At 40.3% G+C, this 23,159-nt stretch overlaps 1 protein-coding gene across 5 annotated transcripts in view; it reads right to left on the bottom strand.

The window, feature by feature from the left end:
* The window catches only part of LOC140462093 (uncharacterized), an 81,866-nt gene that overhangs the window by 13,971 nt on the left and 44,736 nt on the right, over window positions 1–23,159 (bottom strand). For 3 of the 5 annotated variants that reach the window (XM_072555977.1, XM_072555976.1, XM_072555978.1), the window contains one exon: window positions 11,660–18,127. The exons of 1 other annotated variant lie outside the window; for it this stretch is intronic. In XM_072555977.1, coding sequence (XP_072412078.1) covers window positions 17,440–18,127 — 688 coding nt within the window. In that variant the 3' untranslated portion in view covers window positions 11,660–17,439. Of the gene's footprint in view, window positions 1–11,659; window positions 18,128–23,159 lie in introns of those variants that run through there. One more of the 5 variants, XM_072555979.1, reaches the window with a different exon arrangement.

Genomic DNA, 23,159 nt, shown 5'->3' with positions numbered 1-23,159 from the left:
ACATTTAAAAAAGGAGGCAGTTGCATCCCTTCTCCGTAGTGTAAATTTAGTCAGTATCATAGTACAAGTCTATATCTCATAACTTTGTTTCAGTGTCAGATTGTGTTCCAGAAGTTTCTTTTTGGTGCTATAATTCAAACAATCAAGCATTGAGTTTCAACGAAAATGTTTTCAAAATTTAAAATATGTAATTATTAAATCCAGTCCATATTGAACAAAAATAATACTTGCATTTATCATTTTAAATAGCAATTCCCACTTGAACATCTTTAAAATGAAATTTCTCTTTGTTAAGTTGTTCAGGCTACAATTGATGAAATGTGTATAAAATGTATAGGGGACATGAAATGGCATCATTTTTATAGAATATAGCATTTCTGACAAGACATTCTGTGATAGATGTGAATTTTCAGTCGGTAACAATGAAGAAAACAAGCAAGACAGCCTTTATCCCATGTTCGAAGATTTTTGCCTCAGTAAAACTCTGCTACATTCTTAAAAATTCAACTCTTTCCATCCTCTGCTCAGATTATTATGTAGCCTTGATTAGGTAGTTAGCATTCTCCATTCACACAAAGGCTCATATTTTACCTGCAAAAGCCCTAACCTCAACCTACTCACACAGAAGAAAAGAAACAGAAGTCTTTGGTGTTTGACACAATGGCCTGACATGAGAGTGCGAGTGATGCCTATTTGTTTGCCACAATTTCCACGGTATAAGCACCGACACATTGCCCTCAGCAAACAGCATGCTGTGGCATACAGAACACCCAGCTGGGAAGATTCCAGATGATCATATCAAGTACTTGTTCTCCTAGCAACACACAAGAAAACCTAACGTTTATTTATTGTCTGAAAAATACTCAGAGTTATCAAAAGACAGTCAGATGGAAATGGAACATTACATGTATAGAATAACACCACAATTTAAAGCAATGTAAAATGAAGCTTTATCAGTTATTTTTAACGTTGATGACACCTTTTTTACATACTTGAAAATGCTTTTATGTTCTCTTTAAAGCTTGAAAGCAGACTGAGCTGTGAAAACTCTTTATGTTAAACCTCAACTGGAGTATTGTGTATGATTCTGGGTGCCACACTTTAGGAGGGATGTGAATGCAAAAGGAAAGAGTGCAAAAGGTGTTTACAGGAATGGTTCCAGGGATGTAAACCTTCAGTTATGAGGATAGATTGGAGAGATTGGTACTGTTTGCCTCAGAAAGAAGATATGATTGAAGCTTTCAAAATCAAATCTGGATCAAATAGACAGTGAGAAACTGTTCCCACATGTAGATGGATCAATAATGAGAGGGCACAGATTCAAAGTGATCTACAAAAGAAGTAAATGCAATGTGAGAAGAATGACTTCCACACAGCGAGTGGATTGGGTCTGCAGTACATTGCCTGGAAGTATGGGGGAGGGAGTTTAATTGTAGGAATTCAAAAGGGCATTATAATATTCAGGATTATGGGGAAAGGGCAAGAGGATGGTACTAAATCATGATGCTCAGTTGGACTGACCATTTTTAGCATTATGATGATTGTATCATGCTCTCCCCCATTTGAACCTACCTTACGATTCCAGTATGACTCATGTCAATACTGTACAAATCTACTAAAAGCAACATTGCAAATTTGTAAGTCATATAGTTTTGGTAGCCACAAATGTTAGATGAATAAATGTACACATTGAGTGGAATATTCCTCTCCCTGGTGGGTGTTGACAGAAGTAACAAGACAGAGAAGTAATTGGGTGAGATGACTGTAGATTAGATTAGATTACTTTACAGTGTGGAAACAGGCCCTTTGGCCCAACAAGTCCACACTGACCCGCCGAAGCGTAACCCACCCATACCCCTACATTTACCCCTTACCTAACACTACGGGCGATTTAGTATGGCCAATTCACCTGACCTGCACATCTTTGGACTGTGGGAGGAAACCGGAGCACCCGGAGGAAACCCACGCAGACAAGGGGAGAACGTGCAAACTCCACACAGTCAGTTGCCTGAGGCGGGAATCGAACCCGGGTCTCTGGCGCTGTGAGGCAGCAGTGCTAACCACTATGCCACCGTGCCGCCCACAAAAGATTTTCTGAACTCATCAATTAATTGCTGGGGGAAAGTCAATTTCAGACTTAGTGGGCACCAATTAAGGTCCTTAAGTGGTCAATTAATAGCCAAAAATGACCCTAACTCACCATTGCTCAATACTCAATCTTGGGGCAATTGGAGGCACAAGAGCGGTGAAGAGGGTGGCCTCTAAAGGCCACCTCCTACTCTTGTCGCTGATTCCCCTGACCTCCCTCATGCCATGACTCCCAGCCTAGGAGGCCTAAAAGAAAACTATTTACTTTCTGAGCATTGGATCCTTTGAAGAGTGGGCCTCAACAAACAGCCTTTTGGGCCAAGAACCTGCTGATTTCTGGCTGGTAGTTCTGTTGCAGCTGAAGCATGTGATTCACAGAGAAGTTCTCCAGTTAGTTCTCAACAAGTTGATTGGAGCCCAATCTGGTAAGTTCTTTCAGTAGTGGTCGCAGCAAGTTAGTTGTCACTGAACATGCTAGCCCTCACATTCGTGTTGTTAATTGGTGAGTTACAACCAGTTCTCAAACAGTAGTTTAATCCGATGCACGTTGCTCAATGTGAACTTGTTTGGTAATAGCAAGAGTAGAAAGTAGTATCGTAAGTAGTTATTGGATCTGGAAGGAGGAAACTTTACAACAAAATGATTCATTAAATGTAGGTAATTAAGGAAGGTTTGGTCAAGCTTCAAACCCTTATTAATCCAAAAAGAACTGAGAACAAATTTTGACAGGGAAATGAAAAAATATTGATGATGCAATGTAAAATAATGACATTGATTACCGTCATGGTCCATTGTATTGGAACTCTGCTGTGGTAGATTTAAGGTTGGCACTGCAATCTATACAGGATTAATTTGAGACAACCGCACAGATGGGAAGAAAAACTAGAAGGAAATTCTTATTGGACTTTCCTTACGGCCTAGGGCAAAGAAAGTGTCAAGTTGAAAAACTAGCACTAAAACAAGCTTCTGGGATGTTCAATTCTATGGTTTTCATGTAATTCCTAGTGAACATTATAAGCAAAGGCCTTCAGCTGAAAGCTAAGTCTTTGACTGCTCTATGATGTGACAAATGATAATGATGATATACAAATGATAATATACAGACAGAAAGAGAGCGTAGCAGAAAATATAAACCTCCCAAAAATAAAATAATTCAATATTTTGTTTCTGCTTAAAAACTTGGAAAATAAATAACGAATGACTCATTTTATTTGGCTTTAGACTAAATAATGTAAAAATAACAAGAATATTCCATGTGTACAATTGCAGAAGCATCTGTGTTGGATGGAAAGACATGTAATTTGTCTGACTAGCTATCAAATGTAATGCACAAATGTTATCTTGTAAAATTGTTACTACATTCTAATATTTCCTTTCCTTGTTGACTCCATAAAATACTATTTTTTTGCCAAACACATTTAATGGTGAACAGTGCATTTACATTTGAAAAGTTCCACCATAATTTAAATACTGAACTCTTGGTAAAAGAACTCTGTTGAACTCTTTACTATTCCCCATTGATCATGACCTGACTGTTGGGAAGTGAGGTTACAGTAGAATCTGGTCTCATGAGAAAATCTGCAGACAGAATGTATCTGTGTCACACATATGTGTATTTAAAGAGCAGGATGGAATCTCAGCATTGAGTAATGCTCCAAATCCTACAGAAGATTATTTCCCAGGCTATTTATAGATTCCAGAGTCATTTATAGCACAAGTTAAATACAGAAGGTAAATGTTGTGATTTGTACTGCAAAGAAAAAGCTAAAAATAATGAAAGACAATACTAATTTCCAGTCTTGCTGCAAGGTGAATAGTACTTGCTTGTTCTCTGGTCAATCTATGATTTGTCTATTTTCTGCAATGTAGTTACAAGAGTAGAGCTAGGAAGGAACACTTTGCTTCCTGAAAATAAAAAGAAAAGTATAGCCTTAATTGTTTGGACAATGGAAGTCCAGGGAAGTTTGCAAAAGGCATTTTCTGACAGGTTCCATGTTATTCATTCAAACATATCCTCAGGCTTTACTGTGAACAGATCTGATGGTTTAACTAGTTACATGTCTGCGCGTCTAAGTATATTTGCAGCTAATTGTTACCACCTTGCTCAAAAGGAATCTGGCTGTGTTTTGAAGTCAGTACTTACACGAAGGCGACAATCTAACACAGTGCATGTTTATACTTGAAATAGGAAATAGGTTTAATCTTGCTTTCACAGCTTGAAGATCTACAGCTGACATTATTAAATAACATATCCATTATAAAATTCTTAATTTTTGCAGGAAAATAGTAATTTTATGTAAATTATGAAATTAAGTTATTGCTCCCAATGTTATAGAAATGTATTTTACCCCTCATTTTCCATCAGCTGGATGAGAATAAATATGAAAAATCATAAAACTGTGTTTCAGTCTCCATATCTGAGGGAACACAGTGTCACTGGACTAGTCATCCAGAACCCCAGACTAATGATCTGGGTAAATAAAAACAGAAAATGTTGGAGAATCTCAGCAGGTCTGGAGAGAGAAAAAGAGCTAATGGCTTGAGTTTTGAAGTGTGGTTCTGCTTCTCGTTCCTTAGATGCAGAGTTTCTGCAGACTTTTTATATTTGATTTCAGATTCCAACATCTGCAGTATTTTGCTTTTCTTTAATGCTCCAGGATATGGAAGATAATGAAATCTGAAATCAATAAAATCTGGAATTAAAAACTTGCACACTGGTTATTGTAAAAACCCATCTGGTTTACTAATGTCCTTTCCTTCATTTAGGGAAGGAAATCTACCATCCTTACCTAGTCTGACCTTATGTGATTCCAAACTCACAACAACGTAGCTGACTCTTAACTTCCATCTGTGCTGTAAATGTTACCCTAGTCAGTGATGCCCATGTCCCTGTTAACAATTTAAAAAATTAAACTGAGTATGTGAAAGATTTGTGTAAACATAATTTTGTTTTGTTTGATATGGAATATACATGATGGGTGAAAACTTATGTGGGCACAGATGATGCAGGTAATAGCAAGATTTGTAGCAGAGTTGGACAGGAAGTCCAACAAGGTCTATGTTGATGTTGGGAGCAAATCACTACACTCTTTATGCATTTCCAAGCAGTAAGGGGAATTTCTCATGAGACAGTGAGAAATTGCCAATTAAGGGGAATTATAGCTATCTAAATGCTTTATTAATGCCATGCTAATTTCATTAATATTCTCACCAAACAAGCTAGACGTTGATAGTTCTCAAAAGGAATTCAAGCAATTACTTGATGACTTCAACTCGTTCCAAAGGATCTGCGTTTTCGACACAGGGTACTAATATTTCAGGGCATACTCCACGGGCAGCAGCCACACGCACCCTACATCCACAAACATTGACATTTGACAAGAGCCACTCTCAAGAGAGGTCTCATGGCATATCTCCAATCCACATGCAAGATGCTTCTACACTTCAAAGCTGCACCTCAGGCTACATTGGCAACTCTCACTTTAATACCACAGCAAGGACAATGTGCACTCAGGGTCATATACCCAGCTCATGGACTGGACCAGGCTGCATCCCCGGCCTGTTTGCTTGCTTTCATAGTGCTCCTTTGCTGAGCCCATCTGGCTGCTTCCAGCATCCTGTTTTGCATTGTCATGTCTTGCCATTGTATTGTTTGATTCCTAAGCCAGAGTTCCCAGGCTCAAAGTACCTCGGCTTGCTATTTAGTGCAGACCTAAAGCTAGGAAGCTTGTTGCGGGTATCAGCAGGCATCAGTCTGGGCCAGCAAGACAGCTTTTGGTCAGGGGGGTTCCAGCACAGTAAGTCAAAGGCCTTCGAGCCATGTTCACAGCTTGGATACAGTCACTTGGGGTAATCAAAATCATGATGCTCATCACATTAGGAGTGAGGATTGGAATGCAAGGACCAACTACCCATTTTGACTCTTTCTGCCAAAGTGAGGACTGTTTTCACTTTAGAATAAGAGTGAAGCAAGTATTAAGGGAAATCATCATGGTTGATCTTTCCAGAGGTGGTTAAGTGGAGCTGAAAAGATCAGCCATGATGTTATGAATGGTGGAACAGGCTCAAGAGGCCAGATGGCCTACTCTTGCTCCTATTTCTTATGTTTCTTGTATTCTTGTGAAAACCGGTGGCACAGCTGCTACTTTTGATATGGTAGAGTACTGTCCTAATTGCTCAGGAACTGAGGTGTGTAACAATATGTGAGGGATGATGTTGCAGGCAATAATGCGAATAAAACAACGTGACACTCTGTGGGCAGTGGGTGTAGTAGCACAGTTAGAGTGAGTGAGAGGTATCGGAGAGAAGATGGTGGCACTTATATTGGCAGAGTGAGAGAAGAGCATTGACCTTCCTACATTGCTATGCATTTCTCTAAACAGCTGAGACTACACTGACCTAGGTAGCAACTTCGGATCAAGCATGTTCAGTGTTGCACCCTCCACTACTGGTCTTGATTGAAGAGAACATTCTGCATGTGCACCTCTGTATCCAGCTTTTCCAAGTTCCTGCCCACAAAGTGGAGTGCCAATTTCCCCTTGCCTGCAATGTTCAGAGCAATTGTTAGGAACCATGCAAGGCAAGTCTGGACTGACAGTGCTTGTTCAGGTGCACTGTGGATTTTTACAAATAGCACCAGCACCAGGGATGCTGGTTAATGCCAGAATATTTAGTGAATAGTGAATTAATCCCAGAATGATGTGCGTAAGATGGAGATAGAATTGGACATGAGGGAGACTGTAAGGGTGGGGTAGGTAATTAATGAGCAGAATTGCTGATGGTGTAAAGAGAAAACCTATTTAGTCTCACAATGCAACGCCCTTCAAAAAACACGGGCAAATCGCAATTAGCCACAAAAATGTAAGGTTCAGCTCTTTCTCTTCATATGAATCATTCCTCTCAGATAGAAACAATGAAGTTGGAACAAAAGTGTGTTATCGTGATCATGTCAGTTCTCTATCTCAATGCTATATTCCTGCATTCTCCCACATTGACATCTTTAGCTTCAAGAAATCCATTTATTTTTAAATATATTCAGTGACTTGGCCTCCACAACCTTCTGTGGTAGAGAACTCCACAGATTCACTACCAGCTGAGTGAGGAATATGCCACATCTGCTATGCATTTGCCCACTTATTCAAGCTGTAAAGATCACTTTGAAGGCTGTTTACATCCTAGTTTTGTGGCATCAGCAAACTTTAAGGTATTACATATGATTTCCTCATCCAAATGGTTGATATATATTGTGAACAGCTGGATCTAAGCACCGATCCCTTCAGTACTCCACTCCAAAAAAAATTATTTATTCCTGCTTTCTGTTTCCTGCCTGCTAACTAATTCTATATCCATGCCATTGTATTACTGGCAATACCGTGTACTTTGAATTTGCATAATAACCTCATACATGGTAATGTATCAAAAGATTTATCAAATTTGAATGCACCACGTTCACTGGTTCTCTCTCATCTATTCTGTTTGTTACATCCTCAATAGACTCCAGTAGCTTTCTGAAACATGGTTTCCCTTTCATAAATTCACATAGAAATACCAACAAGATTACACAAAGTCAAAGTGTCTTGTTATCACACCCTTTATAACAGAGTCCAGCGTTTCCCTACTATCGATGTTAGAATAACTGGTCTGTCATTCCGTGTTTTCTCCCTGCCTTTTCTTTTTGATAATTGGATTACATATACCACTCTTCAATCTGCTGGGTCTATTCCAGAACATACAGAATTTTGGAAGATGACAACGAACAAATTTATTATTTTGGAAAGCAAGCTGAAAAGTATGACCTCAAAGGTAGTGATCTCGATTACAATCAGTGCCACATGCTAGTCAGATAGAAATAACAGAATATATCAGATGAACATGTGGCTAAAGAGTTGGTGTGAGGGAGAGTATTTTAGACTCCTGGGGCATTGGGACCAATTCTGGGGGAGGTGGAACCAATATACACTATAAAATTCAAACAGGATTAGACAGATTAAACATAAAAAGGATGTTCCCATTGGTGGGGATGTCCAGAACTAACGACCGTAATTTAAGGATAAGAGGTAAACCTTTCAGGATTGAGAAGAGGAAAACTTTCTTCACCCAGAAAGTGGTGAGCCTGTTGAATTCACTACTGCAGAAGGTGGTAGAGGCCAAAACATTATGTGTTTTTAAGAAGGAGAAAGATATATCTCTTGTGGCTAAAGGGATCAGGGATATGGGGGAAGAGTGGGATTAGGGTATTGAGCTCGATGATCAGCGGTGATCATAATGAATGGAGGATGAAGCTTGAAGGGTCAAATGACCAATGCCTATTCCTATCTTTCTGTGTTTCTATGAGCTTAATTTCAGATTGGACTCGTTTATATCCTATCTCTATGAAGAATTCTAACATATCATAATCACTTTTCTTAAAATACCCCTCATAAGTCTGGAGAATCTAGATTGGCTGGAGCTAAAGCTTAGGAACTCTTTTGAGAACAAGGGATACCATTAGCTGTAACCAGCTAAGACTCCAGATCATACCAGAACAGATTATTGGGAAACATTTCTATTGTTTGGTCAGATATCCAAGTGTATTGTCAAATTTCAGCCTTGCTTTCCACACATGTTTAATTAGTGTTCGCATTTAAGAATTTTATTATCCAAAGAGTGATCTCCATGTCCTGAATTGACATCCCAATGGTCTCACCCTTGGCTGCAAGTCAAAAGTTTGTTTGATCAAACGCCTCAACAGGGATTTGAGTAAAGATTTACATTAAAGATTCAGTTAAGTGTCAGTGCATATTGCCATTTTGATGAAGTGTTAAGATCCATCTGCTCTCTCCAGAAGGTGCAAAAGATTCCATTCCATGACACTTGTTAAAGAGCAGGAAAGTTGTCCTTTTGTTCCAACCAAAACATTCATTTCTCAACCAATATTGGCAAAAACCTTCCATCGGTGATTTACCTCATTACTATTTGAGAATTCATCACATGAATAAGCTACTCATTTTCCCAAGTCACAACACAGAATCAAAAGTACTTAATTGGCTGTACCATTAGAACATCATGAAGTTGTGAGAGGAGCTGTATAAATATGTTTTTTTTTTGCTAAAGTATTATGCCATACAACCCAAAGAGCGATATTGTTGCATGCCATTTGAATTCTAAATAATGAAAAGGGAGAGTTGAAATAATTCTTGCACATTACCAATATGGCAATTTTACTCTTGATAAAGAAAGGTAAGATCAGCCAGTAGAAACATAGCTAACTTAAGAAGAAAAAAAGAATTGCCAGATTACAAATATCTCATGATGGTAAAATTTGCAGAATCACAGAATTATTTCAAAGTAAAGAAGCCTTTTTTGCATGTCATGTCTGTGCTGGCTCACCATATGTGCAATTTCACCAATGCCAATCCGTTGCCTTTTCCCAGCAACTCTGCACCTCTTCCTTTGTTGATAACAATTGTGCGTGGGAAATCATGTCTCCCAAACTTGATTGAGTTTTTTGAGGAAGTAACAAAGAGGATTAATGAGGGCAGAGCGGTAGATGTGATCTATATGGACTTCAGTAAGGTGTTCGACAAGGTCCCCATGGGGGAATGATGAGCAAGGTTAGATCTTATGGAATACAGGGAGAACTAGCCATTTGGATACAGAACTGGATCAAAGGTAGAAGACAGAGGGTGGTGGTGGAGAGTTGTTTTTCAGACTGGAGGCCTGTGACCAGTGGAGTGCCACAAGGATCGGTGCTGAGTCCTCTACTTTTTGCCATTTACATGAATGAATTGGATGCGAGCATAAGAGGTACAGTTAGTAAGTTTGCAGATGACACCAAAATTGGAGGTGTAGTGGATAGCGAAGAAGGTTACCTTAGATTACAACAGGATCTTGATCAGCTGGGCCAATGGGTGGCAGATGGAGTTTAATTGTGATACATGTGAGGTGCTGCATTTTGGGAAAGCAAATCTTAGCAGGACTTATACATCTTAATGGTAAGGTCCTAGGGAGTGTTGCTGAACAAAGAGACCTTGGAGTGCAGGTTCATAGTTCCTTGAAAGTTCGAATTGCAGGTAGATAGGATAGTGAAGAAGGTGTTGTATGCTTTCATTTATTGGTCAGTATATTGAGTATAGGATTTGGGAGGTCATGTTGCGGCTATACAGGACATTGGTTAGGCCACTTTTGGAATATTGCATGCAATTCTGGTCTCCTTCCTACCGGAAGGATATTGTGAAACTTGAAAGGGTTCAGAAAAGATTTACAAGGATGTTGCCAGGGTTGGAAGATTTGAGCTATAGGGAGAGGCTGAATAGGCAGAGGCAGTTTTTCCTGTGGCGTTGGAGGCTGAGGGGTGATCTTATAAAGGTTTATAAAATTATGAGGGGCATGGATAGGATAAATAGACAAAGTCTTTCCCCTGGTGTGTTGGAGTGCAGAACTAGAAGGCATAGGGTGGAATAGGTTGAGTGGGAAAAGACATAAAAGAGAACTAAGGGTGCAACCTTTTCACGCAAAGGGTGGAATATGTATGGAATGAGCTGCCAGAGGAAGTGGTGGAGGCCAGTATAATTGCAACATTTAAAAGGTATCTTGATGGGTATATGAATAGGAAGGGTTTGGAGGGATATGGGTCGGGTGCTGTTAGGTGGGACTAGATTGGATTGGGATATCTGGTCAGCATGGACAAGCTGGACGGAAGGGTCTGTATATCTCTATCACTTCATGACTCTAAAATCTAGTTACATCTTGAAACTGTCTACACCACACTCTTAGGCTGTGCATTCCGGATACTAAGTACTGTGTGAAAACAGTTCCCCTCACAAGAAGGACAGATTGCACCAAATTTGGAAGGGGACTAATATACAGGTAGTAAAATTTGCTAGAGCTGCTCAGGAGGATTTAAACTAGTAAAGAGAGGGGGTAGGGAGGAGGGAGCAGTGGGGAACCCAGGGAGATAGTGAGGAAAGAGATCAATATGAGACTGGTACAGTTGAGATCAGAAGCAAGTCAAACGGTCAGGGCAGGCAGGGACAAAGCAGAGAATAAGGTAGGACTGATAAAGTAAACTGCATTTATTTCAATGCAAGGGGCCTAACAGGGGAGGAAGATGAACTCAGGGCATAGTTAGGAACATGGGACTGGGATGTTATAGCAATTACAGAAACATGGCTCAGGGATGGACAGGACTGGCAGCTTAACATTCTCGGATACAAATGCTACAGGAAGGTTACAAAGAGAGGCAAGAGAGTGGGGGTGTGGCATTTATGATAAGGGATAGCATTACAGCTGTACTGAGGAAGGGTACCCTGAAAATATATCCAGGGAAGTTATTTGGTTAGAAATGAGAAATAAGAAAGGAATGATCACCTTAATGGGATTGTATTATAGATCCTCTAATAGTCAGAGGGAAATTGAGAAACAAATTTGTAAGGAGATCTCAGTTATCTATAAGAATAATAGGGTGGTTATGGTAGGGGATTTTTTTAATAATATATTTTTATTAAGAAAAAAAGATTTTTAAATATTACAACAAATACAAAACAATGCAGTTCAATACAGTACAAAAATAGTAAAAAACTAAACCCAAATAATAAAAATAAATCTCCAACCCACCCTCCTATACAAGTGTACAAAAATATATATAGAGAAGTATAAGATTAAAAAAAATCTAAACTAGCTATTTAACTAAATAAATAAATACCTAGCAACAAACAAATAAATAATAATAACTCAGCCCAGCCAAACTCATACATTCACAGTTCCTCCTCCCTGGATATTGGACTCATGAAACACAATCGTTACGGCTATATAAAAGCCCTTGTTAGTGTGGCAGATAAATCTGTGTCCAGGTATTTCAAAAAGGGTTGCCATGTCTTGTAAAAATTCTCAGTTTTGTGGTGTACTATATTTGTGAGAAAATCCAGGGGAATATGCTCCATAACAATCTTCCGCCAACCCGACAGGCCTGGGGTTTTTTCGGATATCCAACGTAGCAAGATATTCTTCCTTGCACAGAACGTAAGAACATTGAAAAGTTTTTTCTTATGCGCTTCTGCAGGAAATACAATGGGTATGCCCAAAAGGAGAGAAATAGAATCCTTCTCCACCCCTACACCTGAATCCTCTCCATTGCACCCACCACAGCGCTCCAATATGTTTGAAGCCTGTCACAAGACCAAAGACAATGGGTAAGAGTGCCCGTGCACACTTTGCACTTGGGACATGCTGAAGATATCCCTGGTTTAAATTTTGACAAATCGTCTGGGGCTAAGTGGACCCTGTGGAGAATCTTCAACTGTAAAGCATGGGTCCTATTGCAAATTGATATCGTCCTTGCATTCTCCCAAATATCCTCCCATGCCTCTGAAGAAACTTCAACACCCAGCTCTCTTTCCCACATCTTGCAGAGTCGATCAGACAAATCTGAGGTGGCACCCCCCAATTGGTGATATAAAGTACTGACAGAGAGTGTACTCTTAACCCTTAGTCCCCTCTTTCTATGTCAGATTTGTAGGGATAAGTCAAAATGTGGTCTTTTTTTGAATAAAATCCCTAACTAGAAAAAAACAAAAGAGGTCTTTATTAGGTAACTCGTACTTCCATACTAACTGATCGAAGGTCATCATTACATCTCCCTCAAATAAATCACCCATGCAAGATATACCCCTAGCTGCCCAACATTTAAATCCTGAATCTATCATACCCAGTTGAAAACCCAGCTTACCTACTAAAGGTGTAAACAAAGATGTTTTGCCAATATTACCTTCCCTCTGACGAATTGCCCTCAATGCTTTAACAGTATTGATGACTATTGGGTTATGGCAATATTCCCTAACTGTCCTCACCTTGTCCAAAAACAGCAAACTGGGGAAGGGGGCACCTTGCCTGGGAGGCTTCAATATCTAGCCATATTGAAAGAGGGTCCCCACAAACCCAATCACTCACGTAGGTTAAAAGTGAGCTTAATTGGTAATTTTTAATGTCCGGGAGGTTGACTCCCCCCAATCTGTGAGGCAACTGCAGTTTGGCTAATGTAATGAGGGGCCGTTTACGGTGCCAGATAAAGGAGCTGAACCAACCGTTCAGTCTCCTGAGTGTTTGTTTATTGAAAATCAGGGGGAGCATCTGTATAGGGTATAGCAAATGAGGGGGAATATTCATCTTAATAAGCGCTATCCTGCCCAACCATGAGACTGAAAGTGCCTCCCATCTTTGGAGATCTTGTTTAATTTTTTCAAATAATTGAGTAAAATTGGCTTTGAACAGACAATCCAGAACTGGAGTAATGAATATGCCCAAATACACAAAACCCCTTTGTGACCACCTAAATGGGAATTTATAATCACTCTCAAGAGCCAACACTTTCGTAAGACCACCCATAGGCATAGCCTCTGATTTAGCAAAATTAATCTTATACCCTGAAAAAGTGCCAAATGTGTGAATGCAGTGTATCAGGCAAGGCACTGAATCTGCTGAATTTGTCAAGAAAATTAGAACATCGTGTGCATACAGCGAGATCTTATGTAATTTTGACCCCACTTCTGGAGCTGATATATTGAGATCCCCATGAATGACCTCTGCCAACGGTTCAATCACCAACGTAAAAAGTAATGGTGAAAGGGGACAGCCCTGCTGGCAGCCCCTAGAAATATTAAAATTGCTTGATCGTACCCCGTTGGTAATGACCACCGCGAGAGGTACACTGTAGAAAACCTTTACCCATCTTATGAAAATTTCGCCTAGACCAAATCGGTCTAGAGTATAGAAAAGGTACAGCTACTCAACTCGGTCAAATGCCTTCTCTGCATCTAAATAAATCACCAATCCCTGTATTGACTGCTGTTGGCAGTCTTGAATTACGTTAAGCAGCCTCCTAACATTATTGGAGGATCTGCGACCCTTTATGAAGCCTGTCTGATCCTCTTCAATAATATAGGGTAACACAGTCTCCAGCCTTAACCCCAGAGCCTTAGAGAGGTTCTTAAAGTCCACATTTAAGAGCGAGATGGGCCTGTATGAAGCACAGTCTTCTGGATCCTTCCTTTTTTAAGGATAAGTGATAAGGATAAGTGATAAGGATAAGTGATAAGGATAAGTGATAAGGATAAGTGATAAGGATAAGTGATAAGGATAAGTGATAAGGATAAGTGATAAGGATAAGGGGAATATTGAGACAATCATGACTGTATGAATCATTAAACATACTCAGCATCGGGCCTGACAGTATACTTATAAATTCCTTAAAGTCCATCGGGACCGGGCGCCTTTCCACTCTGAAGCTGCCTCACAGCTTCCTGCACTTCTTGCTCTGATAATGGGGCATTGAGAAAGGACTGTTATTCGGGAGTCACACCCGGGAGCTTCAGATCTCTAAAAAAGGATTCCATTTTGGCCTGTCCCTCCTCACAATTCTCAGACTGATATAACTTATAATAGAATCTCTGGAATGCCAAATTAATCTTTTTAGAATCACATGTAAGGTTCCCAGATCCTTCCCTAATCGCTGTAATGGTTTGTGGGGCACTTCTCTTTCTGGCAAGTATGCTAAGTATTTGCCTGGCTTGTCACCATGCTCGTATAACCTTTGCTTTGCAAATGCCAGCTCCTTCTTTGCCGTCTGCGTGAGCACGGAATTTAGTGTAGACCGCAGTGCCGTGATCCTCTGTAGTTTGACCGAGGGTCTGTCAAAATAGGCCTTCTCGACTGCCTTCAACCGTGCTTCAAGGAGACGTTGCTGCTTACCCTTCTGACGCTTCTTACTGTGGAATATGAAATAACTAACCCCCTGGCATAAGCTTTGGCAGTTTCTCAGAGAACAGATGAACTATCAACTGAGCCTATGTTGATGTCTAAGAATGCCCAAAATTCCCTAGAGATATACTCCACAAACTTACTATCCATGAGAATAAAGGGATCCATTCGCCAGTACCTTGAATCCACTGTAACATCCTTAATCTTAACCATGAGGTACACTAGGGCATGATCAGAGATGGCAATATTACCAATCGTACAGGATGCCACCAGATCCAGGGTTACCGCAGGGGTCAAAAAAAAAATCAATCCTTGTGTGACATCTATGTAGATTGGAGAAAAATGTGAAATCCCTACCTGTAGGGTGGAGACACCTCCAGGTGTCCACCAACCCTAATTCCCCACACAAACCCAAGAACAGTTTAGTTTGTGCAGAGGGTATCAAGGGACCTTTAGGCAACCTGTCTACTGTGAGGTCCATGAGGCAGTTAAAATTTCCCCTTATAATGATGTGCTGAGACTTGAGACTTTTCAGTTTAGAAAAAGCATCTACCAAGAATTTAAGAGGATGAGCTGGAGGACAATAAACATTTAAAGTACCATATTCTTCCCTATTTATCAAGGCTTTAAGAATTACAAACCTCCCGTATGTGTCTTTAACACATTCCAACAATTTAAATGAGAGATTTTTCCGAACCAATATAACCAATATTTTGGGTATTAAATGATGAAAAATAAACTCGGTCAAAGCCATTCTGCTGTAATTTCAGATACTCCTTGTCATCCAAATGTGTCTCCTGTAACAAAGCAATATCCACCTTCTCCTTTCTATGACACAAGAGTACCTTCTTCCTCTCAAATGGTGAGTGACTTCCCTTGATATTCCAGGTACACCATTTAATCAAATCATTAGTCATAATCTTCTGCAATTACATTTAAGTTCCAGAGAGGAGGAACCCGAACCACAAATTGCTGAGCCTTCGTGTTGCATGGTCCACCAAATATAAAAACTACATAAACTAAAACCACTACATTTAACAAACATACAAAATTATTACAGAACATAGAACAATACAGCACAGAACAGGCCCTTTGGCCCACGATGTTGTGCCGAACATTTGTCCTAGCTTAAGCACCCATCCATGTACCTATCCAGTTGCTGCCTAAAGGTCACCAATGATTCTGACTCTGCCACTCCCACAGGCAGCGCATTCCATGCCCCCACCACTCTCTGGGTAAAGAACCTACCCCTGACATCCCCCCATACCTTCCACCCTTCACCTTAAATTTACGTCCCCTTGTAACACGCTGTTGTACCCGGGGAAAAAGTTTCTGACTGTCTACTCTATCTATTCCTCTGATCATCTTGTAAATCTCTATCAAGTCACCTCTCATCCTTCGCCGTTCCAATGAGAAAAGGCCTAGCACTCTCAATCTATTCTCCATTCCAGGCAACATCCTGGTAAATCTTCTCTGCACCCTCTCCAAAGCTTCCACATCTTTCCTAAAGTGAGGCGACTAGAACTGCACACAGTACTCCAAATGTGGCCTAACCAAGGTCCTGTACAGCTGTAACATCACTTCATGACTCTTGAATTCAATCCCTCTGCTAATGAACGCTAATACACCATAGGCCTTCTTACAAGCTCTATTCACCTCAGTGGCAACTTTCAAAGATCTATGAACATAGACCCCAGGATCCCTCTGCTCCTCCACCTTACTAAGAACCTTACCGTTAACCCTGTATTCTGCATTCTTATTTGTCCTTCCAAAATGGACAACCTCACACTTGACAGGGTTGAATTCCATCTGCCACTCCTCAGCCCAGCTCTGCATCATATCTAAGTCCCTTTGCAGCCAACAACAGCCCTCCTCACTATCAACAACTCCACCAATCTTCGTATCATCTGCAAATTTACTGACCCACCCTTCGACTCCCTCTTCCAAGTCATTAATAAAAATTACAAACAGCAGAGGACCCAGAACTGATCCCTACGGAACTCCACTTGTAATTTGTAAAAATAAAAAAAACAAAAACCAGAAAACAAACCAACATATAAAGCGCCAATAGCGCTGAGTAGGGGAACTCTCCCCCTGCCCAGGGGGGCAACTACCCATCCCAAACTGCCCATAAATAGGCAACTAACCATCTCAACCACCTTCACTTCTCCCAGCTAGAGCCGCATCACAAGCACAAGCTAAAAAGAATAAACACCCCATAGAATATCAATATGAATAAAAAAACATTATTTTATAAAAAAAAGGGGGAATAAATACCCCAACCATCCTTTGGTATGTCCTAACTTAGAAATTTAAACTGTACATCTTAACCACCGCCAGACATTGTTTGAACCAAATTATCATCAATAGAGGAAAAAAAAGGGAAAAACAAAGCTCCAACCGGATTTCCTCCATTTCTTTTAAAGAAAGATAAACACATACCCAAGCAACAATATTTATACATACTACAATTGTTTAAATTAGGTTAGTTTGTCCACAAAGTCTCTTGTCTTCTCCGATATGTCAAAGACATGCATGGATCCATCTAAGGTGATCCGAAGCACTGCCAGATATCTCAGGAAATACTGAATCCCAAGCTAGCATCAGTCTTCTCTTGACTCAATCATACGATTTGCGTTTTTGGATCACCGCCACTGAAAAGTCCTGAAAAAACATGATCTGAGACCCCTTGTAAATTAGGGCCTTTAGACCCTTTCTCTGGAGTCTGAAAGCCTCCATGACTCTCTCCTTATCCCGGTAATGATGGAACCACTCCAGGAAAGGACGAGGGCGTTGACCTAGACCCGACCTCTGCCCTGCGATCTGGTGAGCCCTCTCTATCTTCAATCCTCTCATGCTAGTCTCCAAGTCAAGGAATTTAGGAAGCCAATCTTCAACAAATTCTGCAGGCTGCTTACCTTCCTTACCCTCAGGCAGACCGATAATCCGAATGTTTTTTCTCCTGCCCCTGTTTTCAAGATCATCCACTTGGTCACGCAAATTAGGAACCTGCGTCTTCAGGGTTTGGATCTCATCCTTGAATGAACTGGCATCAGCTTCCACCACTGTGACCCTGTGCTCCACCTCATCCGTCCTCTTCTCCAGGTCTCCCAGCTGCTGCTTATGCTTCTGCAGCATGAGATAGACTGGAGCCAGCTTCTCTTTAATCTGTTTCCCCAGCATCTCGCGAGATTTCGAGAGCTGGTTCACCAGGTCCTGGAGAGTAATCGGCTCAGAGGCTGCTGCAGGCCGAGCTGCAGGCCTGGCCTCGGATGCTCCTCCTCCCTTTTTAGGCATTTCTGGACAGCTGAAAATACAGGTAAGTCAATTTTAAATGTTTCATGAGGCTCCACAATCTTTCCAACGTCCCAAGAAATCATGATGACCTGGGTTGGGCGGGTTAAAGGACCGTCCTGCTCCTGCTGCGATGCGAAGCTCTGCAGTATGATCTTCTCAGATTGCCACCATCTTAGATCCCCATGGTAGGGGATTTTAACTTTCCAAACATAAACTGGGTCTGCCATAGTGTTTAGCTGGAAAGAAATTTGATAAGTGTGTACAAGAAGATTTTCTGATTCAGTACGTGAATGTATCTACTAGAGAAGGTGCAAAATTTGATCTACTCTTGGGAAATAAGTTGGGCAAGTGACTGAGGTGTCAGTGGGGGAGTACTTTGGGGCCAGTGACCATAATTCTATTTGTTTTAAAATTGTGCTGGAAAAGGATAGACCAGTTGAAGTTGTAAACTGGAGTAAGGCCAATTTTGACAGTATTAGGCAAGAACTTTCAAAAGCTGACTGAGGGCAGAAGTTTGCAGGTAAAGAGACGGCTGGAAAATGGGAAGCCTTCAGAAATGAGATAATGAGAGTCCAGAGAAAGTATATTCCTGTAAGGGTGAAAGGAAAGGCTGGTAGGTATAGGGAAAGCTGGGTGACAAAAGAAATTGAGGATTTGGTTAAGAAAAAGAAGGAAGCATATGTCAGGAATATTCAAGGTAGAATCCTTATAAGAGTATAAAGGCAGTAGGTGTATACTTAAGAGGGAAATCAGGAGGACAAAAAGGGGACATGAGATAGCTTTGGCAAATGGAGTTAAGGAGAATTCAAAGGGTTTTTACAAATACATTAAGGACAAAAGGGTAACTAGGGAGAGAATAGGGTCCCTCAAAGATCAGCAAGGCAGCATTTGTGTGGAGCTGTAGGAGATACTAAATGAATACTTTGCATCAGTATTTACTGTGGAAAAGGACATGGAAGATATAAGAATGCAGGGAAATAGATGGTGACATCTTAAATAATGTCCATATTACAGAGGAGGAAGTGCTGGATATCTTGAAACGCATAAAAGTGGCTAAATCCCCAGGACCTGATCAAGTGTACCCTAGAACTCTGTGGGAAACGATTGCTGGGCATCTTGCTGAGAGATTTGTATCATCGATAGTCACAGGTGAGGTGCCGGAAGACTGGTGGTTGGCTAACATGGTGCCACTGTTCAGGAAAGGTGGGAAGTACAAGCCAGGGAACTATATCCAGTGAGTCTGATGTCGGTGGTGGGCAAGTTGTAGGAAACAATCCTGAGGGACAGGAGGTATACGTATTTGGAAAAGCAAGTAGTGATTAGGGATAGTCAACATGGCTTTATGCATGGGAAATCATGTCTCACAAACTTGATTGAGTTTTTGAAGAAGTAACAAAGAGGATTGAGGAGGGCAGAGTGGTAGATTTCATCTATATGGACTTCAGCAAGGCATTCGACAAGATTCCTCATGGGAGACTGGTTAGCAATGTTAAATCTCATGGAATACAGGGAGAACTACCCATTTGGATATGGAACTGGCTGAAAGGTAGAAGACAGAGGGTGGTGGTGGAGAGTAGTTTTCAGATTGCTGGCCTGTGACCAGTGGAGTGCCACAAGGATCGGTGCTGGGTCCACTACTTTTCATCATTTATATAAATGATTTGGATGTGAGCATAAGAGGTACAGTTAGTAAGTTTGCAGATGACACCAAAATTGGAGGTGTAGTGGACAGCGAAGAAGGTTACCTCAGATTATAAAGCAATCTTGATCAGATGGGCCAATGGGCTGAAAAGTGGCAGGTGGAGTTTAATTTAGATAAACGTGAGGTGCTGCATTTTGGGAAAGCAAATCTTAGCAGGACTTATACACTTAATGGTAAGGTCCTAGGGAGTGTTGCTGAACAAAGAGACCTTGGAGTGCAGGTTCATAGCTCCTTGAAAGTGGAGTTGCAGGTAGATAGGATAGTGAAGATGGCATTTGGTATGCTTTCCTTTATTGGTCAGAGTATTGAGTATAGGAGTTGGGAGATCTTGTTGTGGCTGTACAGGTCACTGGTTAGGCCACAGTTGGAATATTGCACGCAATTCTGGTCTCTTTCCTAATGGAAAGATGTTGTGAAACTTGAAAGGGTTCAGAAAAAATTTACCAGGATGTGGCCAGGGATGGAGGATTTCAGCTATAGGGAGAGGCTGAACAGGCTGGGGCTGTTTTCTCTGGAGCGTCGGAGACCAAGGGGTGAGCTTATAAAGATTTGTAAAATCATGACGGATGTGGATAGGATAAATAGATAAAGTCTTTTTCCTGTGATGTGGGAGTCCAGAACTAGAGGGCAGAGGTTTAAGGTTAGAGGGGAAAGAAATAAAAGAGACCTAAGGACCAATGTTTTCACGTAGAGGGTGGTACGTGTATGGAGTGAGCTGCCAGAGGAAGTGGTGGAGGCTCGCAACATTTAAAAGACATCTGGATGGATATATGAATAGGAAGGGTTTGGAGGGATATGGGCCAGATGCTGGCAGGTGGGACTAGATTGGGTTGGGATATCTGGTTGGCATGGACAAGTTGGACTGAAGGGTCTGTTTCCATGCTGTACATTTCTATGACTCTATGTTGCTGTCGCATGTGTTTGGCCAGTTACCTTAAATCGGTGCCTCTTATCTTGAGTCTTCTGTCAATGAGAATACTTTCTTTTCCACCTCTTCTGTCTAGACCCTTCATGATTTTGAACACCTCTATCACATTTCATCATAACCTTCCTTTCTTGAGGAAATACAGTCCCAACCTCTCTAATCTACTTACAGAACTGAAGTTCCTTATACATGGGACAAGTCCTGTGAACATTTTCTGCACTTTTCCTGATGCCTTCACATTTTTCCTAAAATGTAGAACCCAGTCTGATCCAGTACTCTATTTGAGGCCAGATCATTGCTTTATACAAGCTTAACTTAATTTCCTGCCTTCTCTACCCCAATTGATGTTGTGTGCTTTACCAACTGTACTCTAACAGGTTCAAGAACAGCTTCTTCCCAGACATTATTAGACTGATGAATGGACTCTCCACTTCAAATAATTGATCTTGCTTTATACACCTCCTTTGCAGTGTAATCTGTAGGCCTTATTTTGTCCAAGCACCCAATGATCTATATGTCCTTATTTACTATAACCTGCCTATACTGCTCAAAAACAAAGCTTTTCATTGTATTTAAGTACCCATGACAATAAATCAAATCAAATCAAGTCAAGTCAATCTGTTCTACCACTTTCAATGGTTGATGATTTGCAGTGGAGAGGACAGAAAGTGATGTAGCAAGTAGACAGATGCCTGTATGAATGCAGGTTGTTGGTGATATTATTAACAGCTAGACTAAAGCTGGAAAAATCATTAAAAAAACAGATTTTGGGTTTTCTAAATAGTCTCACTTAAAGACAAAAAGTGTGATGAAACTATAAAAATTCACCCAGTTCATGCATTGTGTAGAGTTTTGTAACATATTACTAGTGATTTATTATCTAACCTCCAGTATTAGCAAAAGAAAGCTTGCTCGTATTTCATGACGTTCAATGTTTTTCTATCATTTTTCCTTTCACTTATTTCTAATAATATGACCTAATTTAGGAGATGACATATGGTGCAAAACTATACAGAGCTGAACAGATTGGCTAGTGAACAGAAATGTTAAAACATAGAAATACTGTACATTCTTCAGTTCATCTTGGATACAGTAGATATCAAGTATAAGATCTCTAAATGTGAATCAATTTTTCCCTTAACGTAGTTGTAAGGAAAAACAGTTGGAGATGAGGAACAGATTTGAAGAGCTAAACAACCGATTCATTTTCCTATGTTCCCCTGCAAGGAAAAGGGTGTGACTTCAAACCTCATGAATTCCTAATTTTTAATGAAGATAGTCATGTGGCTATCGGAATATTTTAATGAATATTCATTTTGTGAAGCCCCCTCACCTGGCATATCTCTCATTGTAAAACTTGATACTTATCTGAAGGATTAGCCTGCTGCTAACACCATGTTGCTCAGCTACTTAGGGCATTGTTTTTTGTGTGGTGATTTCCAGTTCATTGTTGAGTAATCAAAAAGTAAAAAGAGCTTTTTAAAATAAATAACTGCCTGGGATACAATACCAAACATTCAAAAGGAAATCTTATTTCTCTAAAAGTTTAAAAAGTTAAGAAAAATCATTTGCTTTACTGAATTAGATTGATGTTTTTTTTGGTTTATATGCTTCCCCATGCATTAGTTTTCCCCAATATAGCTGCTCCTTGACTTAAAACTTGTTTAGTCAAGAGATCAAAGCAGACAAGGTGGCATACTTTTGTACAGCTGCTGCAGAGCTACCCTTTAATCAGTCAACGACCAATAATGCAGTTTATCTGTAATGTGGCAAAACATGGCAACATAATTGAACAAAGTTTGTCATCCCTCTGCCTTGTACCAAAAGCTATACACCATAAAAAATGAAATCTGTGAATCTCAGCACAGTAGAGGATTAAAATAGTAGGTCTAACTCATTTAATCAAACATACAGCCTCTGAATAGTGAAGTGAATGCTCCTCCCAGTGCAGCCAAAAAAGAAAACTCATTTTAAAATTGACTAATGGCTGTTCAAAAAAGCTATGGGTGTTTAAGCCGAGGTTCTGACTGTGCATATTGCTTTCAGTGTTTTATGAGATGAAGGGCACTGTCGAGTGCATTTTGTCTTTTTAAAAGCAGTTTTTGTTGCTTGGAATTAATTGTGAAGGAAGATGGAAATGATAAGTTACTGTACTTACGCAAACTCGAGTGTTTTGCCCAACCATAGTACAATTTGTGCATACTAAGAACTAACTGCACAGTACAAGGATCTCTTTGATAAGCTATTATACAGCAGTATTCTGTTACTGTTTAATACAGGTTACTAGTAAGTTATTACATCTGTATTAATAACCTGACAACGATTTCAGCAGTCATTCTATTTCATCATTTTGATTCATGGGAAGCCTTCGAATTTTAAATAAACCTGTCAAACTGTTTTGTCTATTGTGGTTTT

The sequence above is a fragment of the Chiloscyllium punctatum genome, chromosome 3 (genome assembly GCF_047496795.1).
Source record: "Chiloscyllium punctatum isolate Juve2018m chromosome 3, sChiPun1.3, whole genome shotgun sequence".
In the NCBI taxonomy this organism is placed as follows: Eukaryota; Metazoa; Chordata; class Chondrichthyes; order Orectolobiformes; family Hemiscylliidae; genus Chiloscyllium; species Chiloscyllium punctatum.
Note: the sequence above shows the minus strand (reverse complement) of the source record. Positions and strands in the feature narration are given on the sequence as shown.